At 44.6% G+C, this 15,852-nt stretch overlaps 1 protein-coding gene across 1 annotated transcript; it reads right to left on the bottom strand.

The window, feature by feature from the left end:
* Window positions 1–6,338: 6,338 nt before the first annotated feature.
* cidec (cell death inducing DFFA like effector c) lies at window positions 6,339–8,381 on the bottom strand. Its single transcript, XM_068742758.1, has 5 exons — window positions 8,329–8,381; window positions 8,105–8,246; window positions 7,821–7,970; window positions 7,155–7,345; window positions 6,339–6,519 (listed from the first exon to the last, which is right to left on the bottom strand). Exons 1-5 carry the CDS (start codon window positions 8,379–8,381, stop codon window positions 6,339–6,341), a joined length of 717 nt encoding a protein of 238 aa, XP_068598859.1.
* Between the last annotated feature and the right edge of the window lie 7,471 nt (window positions 8,382–15,852).

The raw sequence follows: 15,852 nt of genomic DNA, 5'->3' as shown, positions 1-15,852 counted from the left end.
CCTTTCAAGAATATCCACAACCAAATACACACTTTCCCCTCCTTCGGCCATCGTGGGTTAAAAGCGCAGGAATAATTGTGGTTTTATCTTCGGTGGGTCGCGCCGTACCGGTGCCAGCTGATTAGCTGATGACGCAATAGGCCTAGCGCTGCCCACTCACACGGAGTATCCAATCACAGGCAGGAAGGCCTTACTTTCACCAACTCGTGATCTGATTGGCTATCGCAACTGTCTATCAACTCTAAGAGCCAATCACAGGACGCGTTATTGAGTTGTGACGTGAGACAAGCAGGAAGGACTTGTTTCACCAACTCGTGATCTGATTGGCTTTCGCAACTGTCTATCAACTCAACTCTAAGAGCCCGTTCACTCACACAACAGAGACGGCAAGCGGCGCTGATTCTGAAGGTCTCGGACGGATAGTACTTGCCACTGGTACTATGAAATCCGCCTGGCAACACAAGCTAGCTGAATTCTGATTGGATAAAAACTCTCACCTAAAAATACATCACTGTAATATAATACAACATGAATGTGAAGAATATATATATATATATACATAAAATTAAATTGATTTTATCATAAATATGATCATGTATTCTTGATTTCTGGTTATGTTAGGCAAGCAGAGAAGGCCTTGCATGCCCTGACCGCCCGCCACTGGTTGAAAGTGGGTTCAAACACACGTGCACCGGAGTTTCTGCTTCTGTTTTTCCACAGTATAAAAAGAAGTATGCCATATTCAGATCTCTCGTTGTAATGTTTGTGCTGGAGCCGAGACTGGAAAGCTCAGGGGGAGAGCCGGTTCTGGAGCTGTGGCCTCTGGAGGAATAAACCAGATTCCGCTCTGATCCGTATACAACGCTACTTTTTTTTTACAGCCATTATGTGAATTTATCTTCAATCTTGTTTCTGGACCTGTCTGCAGCAGTAAGCCGCAGCATAATGTGCTGTAATTAGTGACTCTTCTTCCTTGTTGATTGCTAACTGGAGAGGGAGTGTTAATGAACACGCAGAGAGAAGAGAGGAAAAAGAATAGGCCGCAGGGAAATAACCCGCGTCTCTGGTGAGCGGTGAGGATTTAGTCGGATGCCGAACTGAGCACAAGGAAAGACAAACATCTGTTGTTGCTCGTTAGCTCACGGCTAACACACACCAAGGTATTCTGGGTGTTTCAGGCAAGTAAACACAAACGATCGAGCCACACTTGTGCGTAACGCAGAATGAAAACGCGCTTCACTCTCTCTGTGAAGGGAGGTGCCGTTTGAATTGGTTGAGCACGGCATCCGTCCTCTTGTTGAAATCTTCCAGGGTTAGGGTGAATTTTAATATATGCAAACAAAGACACTTTTTTAAAGTTTGTTTTGTTTACATTACTGCTGAATTTGAGCATAATATTCTTATTCCAGGGTTAAAATGCACATTTCACTTCCTTAAAGTACTGCAGTTCTCATTAAAAATACAATTGGCCAATTACCGGTAGTACAACTAGGACTGATTGCAGCTTCCTCAAGAAGCTCTCATCCAAATTACTCCCCAGTAATGACTGACTGCTTGGGTTTGTCGCAATTTTCAAATGAAAAGCCAAATTAGCTGAAGCCTCATTCAAAGGTTCCAGCTAAAAGAGCCAGTGTTGTGGTTTATAGTCTATCATTTTGTTGTTTTGGACTCGTGGATAAATCTAAAAATTCTTATTCCAGAGACTTTTTAGATTATCTGGTTTAACATTAATGTGGCCGAAATAAATCTGCTGTTTTGAAACCTCGATATCATCCAATCATCACCGCATCATTTCCATGTCACTTCTGGAGTATGACATTAGAACTGTAATAATAATAATAATATGTTAACCCTTTATCTTCACTTCGCTGTTAATGCCTCTTTGACATTAATTTATTCAGATCTCGCACGATAAATTAAAACCACCTGATTCCTTGACCCTGGAAATGTATTCCTGGTATTTCAGATAAGGAGTTGTGTTATCTAGTTCTAACTAGACAGACGCAGCTTTGGCAGATGTCTGATATTCATTTGAATGACTGAATGTGCATGCTCTACATATCGGTGCCAGTGTCTCTGTCCTCCATTGCTGTACTGCGACCCAATACATAGCTGCCCCCTCCAAATATATAATCTAATCTCCCAGGAAAAAGAAGGAAAAACAGCATTCAGACCCGGGGGTCTCAGAATGAGAGCGTCTCCATCCGAACACAGCCCATCTGTACTTCCCTATGGTTACTAACCACCGGCATATGTATGTGTGCAAGAGTGTAAATAGACTTCCCACTGAGACATCAAGCTGTAATTCGAGCTCCCTTATCAGTCGCCACACCGTGATGGAGACGAAATGTCATGTCAGAGCCAAATACTCAGGCTATGGATCATTCCCGGCAAAGCCAGGGCCAGCAAACTGGGAAACTAGTCAACAGGTATGTGCCAAATATACAAAAAAAGCTACATTGAGCATTTTTCATGGTGACTATAGTCACTATATCAGTAAAAAATATACCAGAAGTAAATAAATGTCCCTTTAAATACAAGTGATCTCAGTACAATGAAAGAGTCAGACAGACATCGATCGACATTAGTACACAGACACGCACTCACACTGTTGTACAGCAGGACACCTGCTGAGTCTATCTGTACAGGAATACAGGGAGGATAAATGACACACGGCTTTCTCACATATAAACCATTTCCGTTTCTAAACCGACGTATTGAAACTGAAATGGCTGCAGGATCAGTTTCTTACACGATTGGGAGACAGTTTCTACGTCTGCGTGTGAGCAGGTGGCAGCGAGACACCTGCGATGATGTATTGACACACACAATCTAGCAGAGACTGTCTTTGCATCGCTGGATGGATTTGTCTTCCCTCCTTCGTGCTCACAATCGAAGCGTTCCTCAGCGCAGTGCGGCGATGGCGTGGTGGGAACTCAGCTCAGACCCAAACGCTTTCATCAAGCCGTCTCCCTTTTTCTCTTTGCTTTCTTCCACCTCCACACTCTCGCACCCAACCCTTGCCTTCCTCGCTACTCCTCATATCGCCTGCTGCGCCTCACGAGATTTAGTTTTACGTAATTGTCGCTTTGAAAATCTTTTTTTTTTTTGCTATTCCGTTCAGCATGAAAACGTTGCCGGCGATGAAGGGCTGATAGAAACCCCGTATGACATGGAATGAGGATCGTACGATAGAACATCTCTGAGTGATTCAGATCTATGAGTACAGATTGTTCTTACAGGCTGGAAATCGCTACATATTCTGTTTGATAAAAAGGCTAATAGATAAAGTTCGCCTCAGCAGCTTGTCTAATCCTAAAAGGTCAACAAAACACAACTCCAGCACTAACACTCATACGTGAGACAACTTTCACCACAGATTTAGCTGGCACCTGTTTTATAGAGGATTTAGTTTGTGTGAGAACATCACAGAAAACATTAAAAAAACTAGAAAACGACAATCAGAGATTGCAGACCCTCGCCTCCAATAGACTATTGGATCTTGTGAGACAGTAAACAGGGCTTCCGGATCAGAGGGGCCAAACCTGCTCTAGCTTGCTGCTCCGGAACATACTACAAGACTCCTTCTGGACTCTTTTTCCCATCATGCCATTCGTGTCCCTCCCTCTTAAAGTGACAGTTTACAGCACAAGCACAATTCCAGATGTAAAAATAATTCTAGAATCTGGATCCAGATCCGGATCAACGCCATTCTCGGGGAGGACCGAGCCACGGACAGAACCTTGCTTGTGTAAAAATTTCAAGCCGATTGGGTTACTAGTTTTTGAGTTATGCGCTCGGACAGACAAACAAGCAAACAAACAGACAGACAGACAGACAAACAAACAGACAAACAAACGCACCCAATTGCAATACCCTCGCCTCCGCTTCGGCGAGGGTAAAAAGTGGATCACCACAGAAATAAACTAGGAATGCACTCAGAGAGCGCAGACCTCCGCCAAGCAGCTCATTCCACGCCTAATTAGATTTACACCGTCCACATGGTGATCTGGATCGTCAGCAAATGGTTCTAAATTGTTCTCGATATCTTTATACACCAACCAGGAAAAGTGAAACTGCAAACTGCAATCACAGTGTGCCAAGAAAACATTATATAATCATTTCAAAAAGCATTGGTAAGAAAGATTTCCCAGCATTTCAATTATTTAAACCTTTAGAATATCGCCATGGCTGCATATGGATTGAATAGATTGACTTTATTATATAGCAAACGGACCAAGTCATAAAAGTATACAACTAGAGTATTGCAATATTGGAAGCCAAATGCATTTTTATTGAACCTATTTGAACGAAACGCGACAGGCTCACGTCCACACTGAAAACCACGATTTGGTGCGTGAGATGTTTCCAACGGGCTGCGGAGAGGACTCCCTCAGGAGCGTGGGAGAAACACACCGCCTCAGGGCTCGTAACGTGACCGTGTCACGCACCCACTCCCACACGCAGCCCGCTGGTTTCTTATTATAAAACCCGGACTCTTCTAAATCGATACTTCCAAGCAGCACATACAGCGGTGTGCGCGTCACTGCGCGGACGGAATGCACGCGCCCATCCCGGTATCAGGACTAACGCAACAAACTTGAATAAAAAAAAAAAACACACACATTAGGAACACACCGACTCATGTTACAATAATGTCGGGCTGGAATTGGGTGGAAAAACACGCTGCGTAAAAGTTCAAAACAAAATGAAAGAAGCGCCGATTCGGATATGAAGTGGGTCTGATTCGGATATGAAGTGGGTCTGATTCGGATGAAGTGGGTCTGATTCGGATATGAAGTGGGTCTGATTCGGATATGAAGTGCAGGGTCTGGACTGACGGAGGTCAGCTTCACGCGAAATGAAAGAATTTCCACGCGGCTGCATTATTTTACACTAAAATATCGCGTGATCAGATAAATCGCTGCGCAATAATGAGAGTTTGCACAGATGCAAAAGACGTTTTCTTTGCCAAAGCAACAAGCTTACCGTTTGGGTCAGAGACGCGCGCTCAGCGATCCATGTCTGCAGCCTGCGTGTTGCTGGGGAGCGTCTCTCGTCTCCCGTGGAGAAGCGCGTGCGTCGGTGGGACGGACGGACGCGCGGCTGCACGGTCCGCGGGCTGAGACCGGAGGAAGAGGGAAGCGCTAGATCTGCAAATCCCGGCTGGTCTCTGGCAGCACTTTAAAGCGACCTTACGGCACCAGTTTACGTTTAAATTCGTTTTAAAATCATTTTAGGATAACAGCCTCACTTCTTAGGTCCAAACTCTTCTTGTTCTGGATATGATCAGCCCAGAAGTTGGGATCCTGGATTCTGGGGGGGGGGGGGGGGGGGGGGGGGGGAGCAGACAGAGTTCAGAAGCATCAGGCTTCAAAAGTCATCTAGAACTCATTCATGTGTTATTTCCTCTTCAGAAAACAAGTGGCACATGCCTTTGAAAACACTGTTGTCGCAAACTTTGCCAGTAGGTGCCGCTGTTTACGTCACCCTGTTCACATCAAGCATGACGGCCGATCTGGATCAAATCTGTCCACATGTTTTTGTAGCAGCACATCTGGCACCTGCTGAAGCCTCGTCTCTCTCCTCATCTCCTCAGTGTAGCAGTTTGCTCCCGTCCCCGCGGCTGCTTGATCTTCCTTCATTCTTTACCTCTGGGCTTCTATTGCAGACGGCATGACAGCCAGGGGGGGGGGGGGGGGGGCAGCTGGATCTGTTGCCAAATAACCAGGAACCAACCACACACACACGCACACAGAAAGGCAGCTCAAAGGCCAGCATCACACACCTAAAGCCACTTTTAGCTCGTGGACTGATTACACGCAGACTTAAATTGAGTTTTTGGAACAGGAACATTGGATACATGTTTTATTAATTCATTCATCAGAGGAAAATGTTACACAGTGGATAGGTCAACTAATGAGCGCTAGCGTAAAACGAAACAGGATTAAAATCATTGTGACAAACTCAAACAGGCTAGCTTTAAATGTCACCGCTAAGCGTCACTCCCTGCATTCCATCGACACCCGTGGCTCAGTGTGATTTTATTTCTCACAACTATCCAACGTTTCGCTGATCAGCCATCCAAAGGACCCTGCTGACCCCCCAGATCTAACACTACCCCTACTTCAATTGGTCCGCATGAAATGTAACTGGTATAAACTGGTACACTGAACCAGGAAAAAGGAAACCAATACCTAACCATGACGAGCGAGTAACTTTACTGGCTTTGGTATTTCGGATCCTGTAACAGAGCAAGTGACTTTGAGAAGAAACCCTGTGAAACGCCTCAACAGGAAACTGACATCCGGATCATGGTGGAGTGAACGTGTCCATCATTAGTAGGATGTCTTTCCCAGCAGCATGTTTTGCAGCTGCCTGACTCTGCTTTCCGGTGGAAGCATCAGGCTCTTCTCCACTCGCTCCTCTTCCTGCAGCAGGTACTCGATGTAGCAGGAGCCACCCAGCAGGATGTGTCCCGTGGCCTGCATGGAGAAAACGGTCCATCGCAGAGCCTCCCTGGAAGCCAAGACGAACGTGGTCGTCAGTCATAAATAAAAACGAGACGGCATGAGAGGAACTATGAGAAGGATGATTACAAATCAAGTTTGGCTTAATGGACATGAGCGATAGACCCAAACCAGCTGAAGAGACCATTTCTGACATTGAACGCATCTTATAAAACTACCGCGAAAATGGTTCGAGTCCCTGAAGCCCCATATTCAAATAGTCTGAAAAATGTAATCCTCTCACAGAAGCTCCGTGCCGAAGCTAAAAACCCGGCAGATCTCAGCAGAGATGACATAACGGCTTCCAGAACTAATCTCAATAAATCGAGCCTTTGTGTTTCTACATTTGGGCCATTTCAACGCCGACACAGGTAGAGCAAAATATGAAATCATTTTGTCAGGGGTCGTATGCAGATTTATGTTAGAGTAGGATAGAATTATTCATGGTTGATTACGAAAGCGATGATCAGCTCGGTAATTGATTGATTTGAATGTCATTAGAATGCCTCCATTTGATACCCGAATGGTATAAACTATTAAAGAAGGAATCTATATAGTGCCTCAAAGTCACTGAAAATACTGTGAAAATGTAAAATGTTTATCGTTTCCAACACATAAAAAGATCAAAAGCTTTCAGTCTCTTACTTCAGCATCCTTTTGGCAGCATAACAGCGCAGGTCATAGGACACGGAATAAACACCATACAGGGTTGCTTTCACATTCAGGCAGCCAATGAAATCCGTAGGGTTGTTCTTGTAGAGGTCAAAGGTCAGCTTGGCCACATCTGTCCGTCGCTGCTGCATGCATTCACTGAGTTCGTCTCTGGAGCGACGGATCTATCAGGAAACCGGGCGAACAGCATAAGTTGGGTCAAAAGGGTGCAGACGCACTTCACTGGTGCGACTTAATGGAGGAAGGGGGGGGGGGGTGCAAGAGCCACTGCATGCATCAATGTCTATGGAAATGATGCTTGCGGTTTGACCCCGTTCTAATGTACAGAAATTATCCTTTACAATAATCTCTAAAACTGAGGATGTAAGAAAGTCACCCTGCATTCTACCTTTGGACAACAACCCATTAATCCTCAGGGTGAAGGATCAAATACTTGCCAGATTAAAATTCACTGAATACGCAGCGTATTATCCGTGTCTGCCGCCTTACTGAATGAGCAGACAGACAGTTTCCTGTCCGTTCCATCGCTGCATCAAAGAATCACCAGCAGAATAATGTCTTAAATCCAGGACGCCGATTTAAAAGATGGAGCTCCACATCAACACTGCCACCTCGTGGTTGGGTTAAACAGTGTCATACCGAATCAGGGGTCCACTTTTGGCCCTTCTCCAGAACCATGAGGACAGTATTTTCAGGCAGCGTCTGGAAGAACTCCTCCATGTCCACTCCGGTGCCGTCTTCCTCCAGAACCAGGGCGCTGACGCAAGGCACGCTCAAAGAGTCGCTGACCTGAGAGCGCGTAAACCCACGTTACTCATCAGGAAACGACGTGGACGCGGCGCATTACACCGAGACGGGACATCATTACAGTCCGGAACACCTCGGTCTAGTGAGCTTTTACCACACCCCCGCCCTCCTCTTGCCTTGTTGATCAAGTCACGAAGCGCATCTGCCATGATGCCCTTCTTCACACTGCGGTCAGCATTTGTGACCCTGAAGGGCCTGGGCCGAGGAGCTCGACCCGACAGGAGCTGCTGGGTCATGGACGCGCTGGCGGTTACACACCTGAGAGACGACACAAGGCCGGAGATGATATGTTGTCGGGAGGCAGCGCGGAGCACCAGAACCCGCGGAGCAGAGCTCTTACTTGGAGAGGGAGGCCGGCGTCAGGAGGTTGAGGGACTTCAGAGCGTAATCCATTAGAGAGCACCTCCACCAGCAACTGGGAGCGAGCAATTTAGACTCCGTCATCAGAAGGAAAGGGTTAAATTACAGACAGGAACTCTTGAACGTGCTTATTAGCCGGTTCCAGCCGTTGTACTGACCCGTGTGCGTGGATCTCGCGCTGTTGAAGTCGCTGTCGACTTTTCTCACCGCTAAACGACTTTGATAATAGTCGCTGCCCGTTTGTGTTGCTGTTTCTTGCACCACGTGGTCAATGAACTTTGTGCTGATAACTGCTGCAAGTCGGCAACTTGCTTGCGCAATTCTTCACCAGCATTCATGCCTCATGGCCTCGGAACAGGCGCAGCATGACCTCAGAGTTGAGTGGTCACATTAGAACCTTTTTATTTTTTTATTTTTTACCCCTTTGAGTAGGTTAACGCAAAAATACATCCGCTTTGGCTGTTGTGTGAGTTTTAAAATCCCCATTAGATCAAAAGCACACATTTAATTTTGGGTATTTAAAAGTATGAAGGTTATGTACCTTCCCCAAATGAGGTCAGTGTTCACCATCTGTCCTCCCTCATCAGCTATATGCAGACAAAGGTACAGGCTACTCTGTTATCACCCAACAGAGAGAGGTTTGTCTGATATCAGCAGAGAGCACAGAATGTATAAACTCTGGGAATTAAGTGCATATAACACGACAGAAGCATCATCCAGGTATGATTTTAGTCATGTTCAAACAAAGTGCACAAGAGTCAGCAGCTTCCTCTTTAGTCAGGTCCACAAAACTTATGGTCTCGAAACGGTTTAAAGAGACACATTGTCTGAATATACTGCAAGTCTCATGATAGAGGCCGGATTCCGGATTCTCACAAAACGGGCCCACAAAACCTTGTTACGTCTACAATAACAGGAACGCAGCGCTTCCTACTAAGCACGAACACCACCAAAACAAAAAAAATGCTTTTACAAACCGTCCAGTGACACAAAAAGCAGACCGGTAAAGCGTTCAGACTTACTTCTTCCTGTGTTTCTGCTGTAAAGTCTCCTTCTCATCAGCTCACCTGCCCCAGCCTTAATTAAGGACACCTGTGTCTCAGTCCGCCATTTTGGCTCCTTCCTTTCAGTTTTCAGGGCTAAGCGCGTCAATAAAATACTGTTTGGCGAAGACGTGTGTGTCATATAGTGTAAACGATAAATATACCTTTAATAAATATAATTAAATGTCCACTTTTTTTTTAGTTCATGCAGCGTAACAATTCCGCCATCGTGTGGGCACCACAAGGAACTGCTTCAGTTTGGATTCCAGGTATGAGAAACTTACTTCTTACTGGGTGGCTCTTTCACTTTCTCCATTTGGCCAATAGTCAGCAATTTATTAATTCCTACAAAGTAAAAGTCTTCATGTTCATTTAATTCAAATGAGGGTCCAGACTGACTCAGACGGACTCATCATGTCGTGTGTGCAGGAACCTGTTTGGAGTTAAACCAACAATGAGAAGTTACAATGAAGACACATCCGGTAATGTTGAACATGCAAAGTGAGACTTTAGGGACGAAAGGATGCAATTATTGCGGACGAGAAGAAAAAAAGTAACCTAAAGTAATAAGTAACTAGTTACTTTTGGCAGGGAGTAATAAGTAATGTAAGTAAGTAATATTATTACTCAAAATGAGAAAGTAACAAGTTACACTACTCGTTACTTTTTACCAGTAACGCTATTGATTAGTGATCAGTTCAGCATGGAGACGATGCGATTGGTGGAGAGGGGATTTCACAGAGCTGTCAATAAGCAGTGTCAGAGCTATAGGTTTAATGCAAAGATGTTGCTCCTCAAACTATCAAAAAACAAGAAAACAAACACACACAATATAATAATAATAATAATAAAAAAAATTATTTAAAGGCGCCTTTCTTGGCACTCAAGGACACACACACACACACACACAACAATAACATATATACAATAAGAAATAGGAATGAATAAGAAATAAATTCAGAACGCTATATAGTTCGATTCACCATCTCTTTTTAATGGCTAACTTTAGCCATCTTTGCCTCTTCTAACAGATAGCGTTTCTCCAGCTGGAGCCGGGAACAATCATCGGCCGATGATTTGAGAGCAGCACGGAGGTTAGCGATCCCTTTGCTGTATCGCTCAAAATCTGCTTGCTTGGCCGCCTGCAGCCTTTCCACAGTCTCCTTATTCTGCTGCTCCCGTCTCATGTGCTCGTGCTTGAGCTTCTGGTGCGCCATATGCAGCGCCTGGACATCAAAACTTTTCACCTTCTCTGGCTCTCCTAAGAGAGCGCATTTCTCCTGCTGGAGCCGGTTAAGATCATCGTCCGATGATTTGAGAGCAGCACGGAGTTTAGCGATCCCTTTGCGGTATCTCTGAAACTCTGCTTCCTTGGCCGCCTGCAGCCTTTCCACAGCCTCCGTATTGCGGTTCTCCTGTCTCCTGAATTCTTGCTGGAGCTCCGTCAGTGCTGCCTTGGCGACAGTCACCTCTTGAATCAGCTTCATCTGATGATGATAAACATGATGAATAGATTTATGAGATAGAATGTTAGAGTACAGTCAAAGAGTAGCATGTATTACAGTACACGTACAGTCAAATATCCTGTCTAAGAGGAGCGTTCCAAAAAAGCCCTTGCGGTCTTGTTTCCATTGAAAGTCCTTAATCATCGACATTTAACAATACCAATAAAATAACAATAAATTACTCCACAGATGCGTTTTGAAGGAGGCCAAAGAGGTGCATGCTTTGAGGGAAGGAGTCAAACAGTTCCACCCTTGGGGGGCAGTATTGTAATGCCTACCTTCTCATTTTCGTGCTGAACTCTGGCATTTTCTGCCTCTTCTAAGAGACACCAACTCTCCTCGTGGAGCCGGTTACATTCATCGTCCGATGATTCGAGAGCAGCACGGAGGTTAGCGATCGATGTAGTGAACCGCTCAAACTCTGCTTGCGTCTCCGCCTGCAGCTTTTCCACAGCCTCCGTATCGTGGTGCTCGTGTTCCTGCTTCATCTCGTGATTCTTTGTCAAGCGAAGCTGGAGCTCCGTCAGCGCTGCCTTGGCAACGGTTGCTTCTTGAGCCAGCTTCACCTGATGATGAAGAATATGATGAATATATGTATGAGATAGAATGTTAGAGTACAAGTACAGTCAAACAGTAGTATGTATTACAGTACACGTACAGTCACACAGTAGTATGCATTACAGTACACGTACAGTCAAACAGTAGCATGTATTACAGTACATGTACAGTCAAACAGTAGCATGTACTACAGTACAAGTACAGTCAAACAGTAGCATGTACTACAGTACAAGTACAGTCAAACAGTAGCATGTATTACAGTACAAGTACAATCAAACATCCTGTCTAAGAGGAGCGTTTCAAAAAAGCTCTTGCGGTCTTGTTTCCGTTGAAAGTCTTTAGTACATAAATCATCAACATTTAACAATACCAATAAAATACCACTAAATTACTCCACCCTTGGGGGGCAGTATTGTAATGCCTACCTTCTCATTTTCATGGTGAACTCTGACATTCTCTGCCTCTTCCAAGAGAGCGCATTTCTCCAGCTGGAGCCGGTTACAATCATCGTCCGATGTTTTGAGAGCAGCACGGAGTTTATCGATCCCTTTGCTGGATCTCTGAAGGTCTGCTTCCCTGGACGCCTGCAGCCATTCCAGAGTGTCCGAATTCTGTTCCTGTTGTTCGATATGCTCGTCTTCCAGCTTCTGGTATGCCATTCGCAGCGCCTGGTTGTCCAATCTCTCCTGTTTCAGCTTCAACTCCAGCTCCTGCTTCTCTGCAGCCATCTCTCGCAGTTGTCTGAAGAGATTGCGGTCAGAGTCGGAGGTCCACTGGGTCTCAGTCTCACGCTGTGGCTTCATTTGAGGGTTCTTGTTCATCCGATCTTTCACTGCTGTCATTTGCTCAAGGTCTGAATCCTGCATCACAAAGCACTTGCTTTTATACCTAGGCTAGGACATTAAAGCAGGGGCTTGCTTTAATGTCCCAACAGCAAAGGAAAAGATTAAAGCACTAAGCTCTTTGTTACCTTTGGTTGCTAGGATACCATTTTGTACCCGTGTAACAAACACAAAACGCACTTGCTTGTCTTAATTACTTTTATACAATTATTTTTTGGAAAACATACATGAATTATTAAGTTAAAAATGTTTGACATTTTTAAAGATACAGTTTATGTTGTTTGTCATTAACAACAAGCTGCACAGGACGCTGTGGTGCGGCGTTCTCCAGGAGCTTCATGTGCCCGTGTGACACAACTGCCTGGTTTATGATGAGTGCTGCAAGGACTACGAAGCTCAATGCAGCACCAGTGAGACCTTTTCTCTCCTGACGTACGAATAATGCCACTCAGTGTAGACAAACAGAGTCAACACTGTAGATGCTGGTACCTTGGTACGAATAGAAATGCTCTGCACTGATTTTCACCATCAGAGAACCAACTTTCAGATGCCATCTGGATGTTCCATGTAATAATAAAATATTTGTAGTCTTTGGTCCTCACACGTGTTTGTGTGCAAAAGGAAACTCGTGTAAAGGGCGATGCGGGGAAGCCTTCAAAAGAGGTCGGAGGTGCAGCTGCGATGCTCAGTGCATGAAGTTCAAGCAGTGCTGCTCAGATTACGACAACCGCTGTAATGCAGAATGCACGCTTTGTCAATCAGACTCAACATGCATGTTAGATTTGACTTCACGTTGTCACACCCAGAGGTATCAGCATGACGGTTGTTGTCCTGATAAAGACTCATTTTTGTGTCATTTGAGGATTCTGGGTCAATGAAGCAGCCGGAGCAGCATAATTTAGATGAAAACAATCCCAGAGATATATTTTTTATATTTTGTTTTCATTTAGGATTCAAGGGAAATTGGTTTTAAAGTTGATACTTAATCCTCTATTGCCACAGAACCGACTCCGGATCCGACCCCGACCTTCAGTGAAGAAAGCAATGCTGGTAGCTGTCCCTTTTTAAATTTGCTCAGCAAACTGAATGAAGCTTTAATTGACATCTAAAAGAAGTGCAGCTTTATTCCGGTGTCAGGAGCTCAGTGCATGCAATAAGACGCATGTGGCAGGAAGACGTCGGTGGTTGAATGCAGCATGTCGGCTCTCTTGCTTCAATACCGAGTCTCAGCAGGACAAGTCAAGAATAAAATCCCTCACAGCCAAAAGAAACACAAGGAAGCACTGTTGTCATGGCCGCGCCTGAGTGTTGCCTGCTTTAATAAACAACTGAAGTTGTTCAAAAAGTGTGTTTCGTTATCAGTTTGAGTCCAGGTGTGGTTTCATTTAGTATCATTATTTTAGATAAAAAATAAAATAAAATAAAATATGCTGTGGTCCCCCTACTTCAGTAGCATCTCTTGCAAGAATGCACTTGTCGTGTGGAGGCAAATGTGAAGCTGCTTCAAACCCAAACAAAGACTGTGCTTGTTACATAAAACAGATTAGCCTCCAGTTAAATGTTTTGTATTCTAACTGCCGTATGTACTTCTCTTTCCAGAAGTCCACATCTGTAGTTTTGGGAAACAAAGCCTTATAAATGGATTATTAAAAATAGAGCATGATTTCTTGTGTAAGTTTTCATGATTCTGGGACGACCGTTGCAACAGAAAGGAAACTACCCCCCCCAATAGATCATTATTAAAGTGTTCTCCTAACGATGTCGACATCTTTATGAACTGATGACAGCAAGTACAACGAAAAATACTAATAATAAATGCAAATATCTGAGTAGCTTCTAGAGGAATTGGGCTGGAGAACTGCTGTGACTCTTTATTGGTCTCAATTATCGGCCTCGTCGCCTTTTAAACTGTGACCGAACTGAAGTTTCTGCAGTTTGTAGTGGATCCCATCATTGGGACAGAGGAAATATGCTCACAAATCTCATTAACAGTTTATTTTTGCTCTGCTGCTTCACATTTCACGCTCACTGCAGGAGAGCAGATGAATGTCTAATGTAGAGGAGATAATGCATCAGACTCGAAATAGCTACGACCTTTTACTGAATATATCAACTATCTGCCTTTGTCTTTGTGTATTGGAAGGGTTTCCTTTTCTGTTCAGAGGTCAATATCCTGCCTATGTCATTGTCCCGTAATCACATATCAGACCTGGCTGTCGGTGACGCACGCTCCTTGGGCTCGGACCCATTCATTTGAGCTTTATGGGTTGCTGAAGCTTGTGATCTGGCATCGTCACTAAGCATGATAATATTTGCAGAATGAAATTAATTACACTTGGAAAAACACGAGTGTCATATTGGATTTAATTGAACAACATTTTCTTTGACTTCAAGAATAGACATGCAGACACAGGAAACAGATTTCAGAACCTGATCAACGTTTCTGACCTGACAAGGGGTCTTGTCTCCTATTTCCGCTTGCCTATTCGTGCCATCAGTTGTTTATTGGCTGCTGCTTTGGTTCTCATGTCCTGGTTCTTTGCCAGGTCTATGAGGACACTGAGGATGTTGGTGGGAACATCAAGGGACAGGGCAAAACGGGACCCGTGCTGGCCTCTCTTTGGCCCCTGGGAGGCAGGGCGCATGGCTTGCGCTCGCCGTAGGACAGGTCGATGCTCTGATGGGAGTAACGAGTTCAACGCACCAGTGCGGTTGAGTATATCGATAACCGTGACTTTTCTCTGTGCGTCCTCATCAAGTTTGGCGAGGCCGGGACTGGACCTCTGGCTCTGGACACACCAAGGCAGCAGCAGAGCCAGGAGGAAACACAAACGCACACTTCTCATGGTGGAGAGTGATCTGCTGGGAAAGAAATGCAGATCAGCCAATGGCTCAAAATGACCCAACTGTGAATTTCCTCCTTTGCCATAATAGGTCGGAAGAAACCAGCCACAAACAGCCATTCAGTCCCTTCGGAAGAAACCAGCCACAAACAGCCATTCAGTCCCTCCGTAGTCATGAAGTGATGTAAAATACGAGGCAGAGAGGAAATGATTGAAGGAAGCAGTGAAATGAAAATCAAATCATATATCTGTCGCCTTGAGCATTTTTTATTATATTTATTTCAAATGCAACAACAAAACATTTTTATATATATATATAATATACATACAGCACCCATAAAATAAAAATAAATAAAAAGCCAGCTTCAATATAATACACATTTGACTCATTCAGAAAGGAATAGGAAGAAGCCAAGGCTTATCTTCAAGGACGATTTACATTTAAGGAGCCCCCGCCATACAGTGCACGATCTGCCCCTCCACTGTGCAACTCTACAAGTGGGGAAAACAAATCTTATAAAACGATATTCTGCAGACAATTATTTACTCTCCAAGATCTCGTCCACTCTTCCTAGAAATAATCTGAGAAAGATACATGAATCATGCAATGTTGCCCCAAACACATGTCTGAAGCCCCCGGGCAATCGAGTGCCGTAAAAGCCCCAGGCATACTTACTCTGTCACCACTCTGTGACCTTTAGTTGTCCTGTGGC

Source organism: Brachionichthys hirsutus, chromosome 8 (genome assembly GCF_040956055.1).
Source record: "Brachionichthys hirsutus isolate HB-005 chromosome 8, CSIRO-AGI_Bhir_v1, whole genome shotgun sequence".
NCBI classification, from domain to species: domain Eukaryota; kingdom Metazoa; phylum Chordata; class Actinopteri; order Lophiiformes; family Brachionichthyidae; genus Brachionichthys; species Brachionichthys hirsutus.
The sequence above is the reverse complement of the archived record's forward strand: the minus strand, read 5'-3'. Positions and strand labels throughout refer to the sequence as shown.

Coding starts and splice junctions, on each gene's coding strand:
- cidec (XM_068742758.1), bottom strand. CDS start 8,381: ATGGATTACGCTCTGAAGTCCCTCAACCTCCTGACGCCGGCCTCCCTC. Junction 8,247..8,328: donor ACGCCGGCCTCCCTCTCCAA/GTAAGAGCTCTG, acceptor GTCGTCTCTCAG/GTGTGTAACCGCCAGCGCGT. Junction 7,346..7,820: donor AAAAGTGGACCCCTGATTCG/GTATGACACTGT, acceptor GTTTCCTGATAG/ATCCGTCGCTCCAGAGACGA.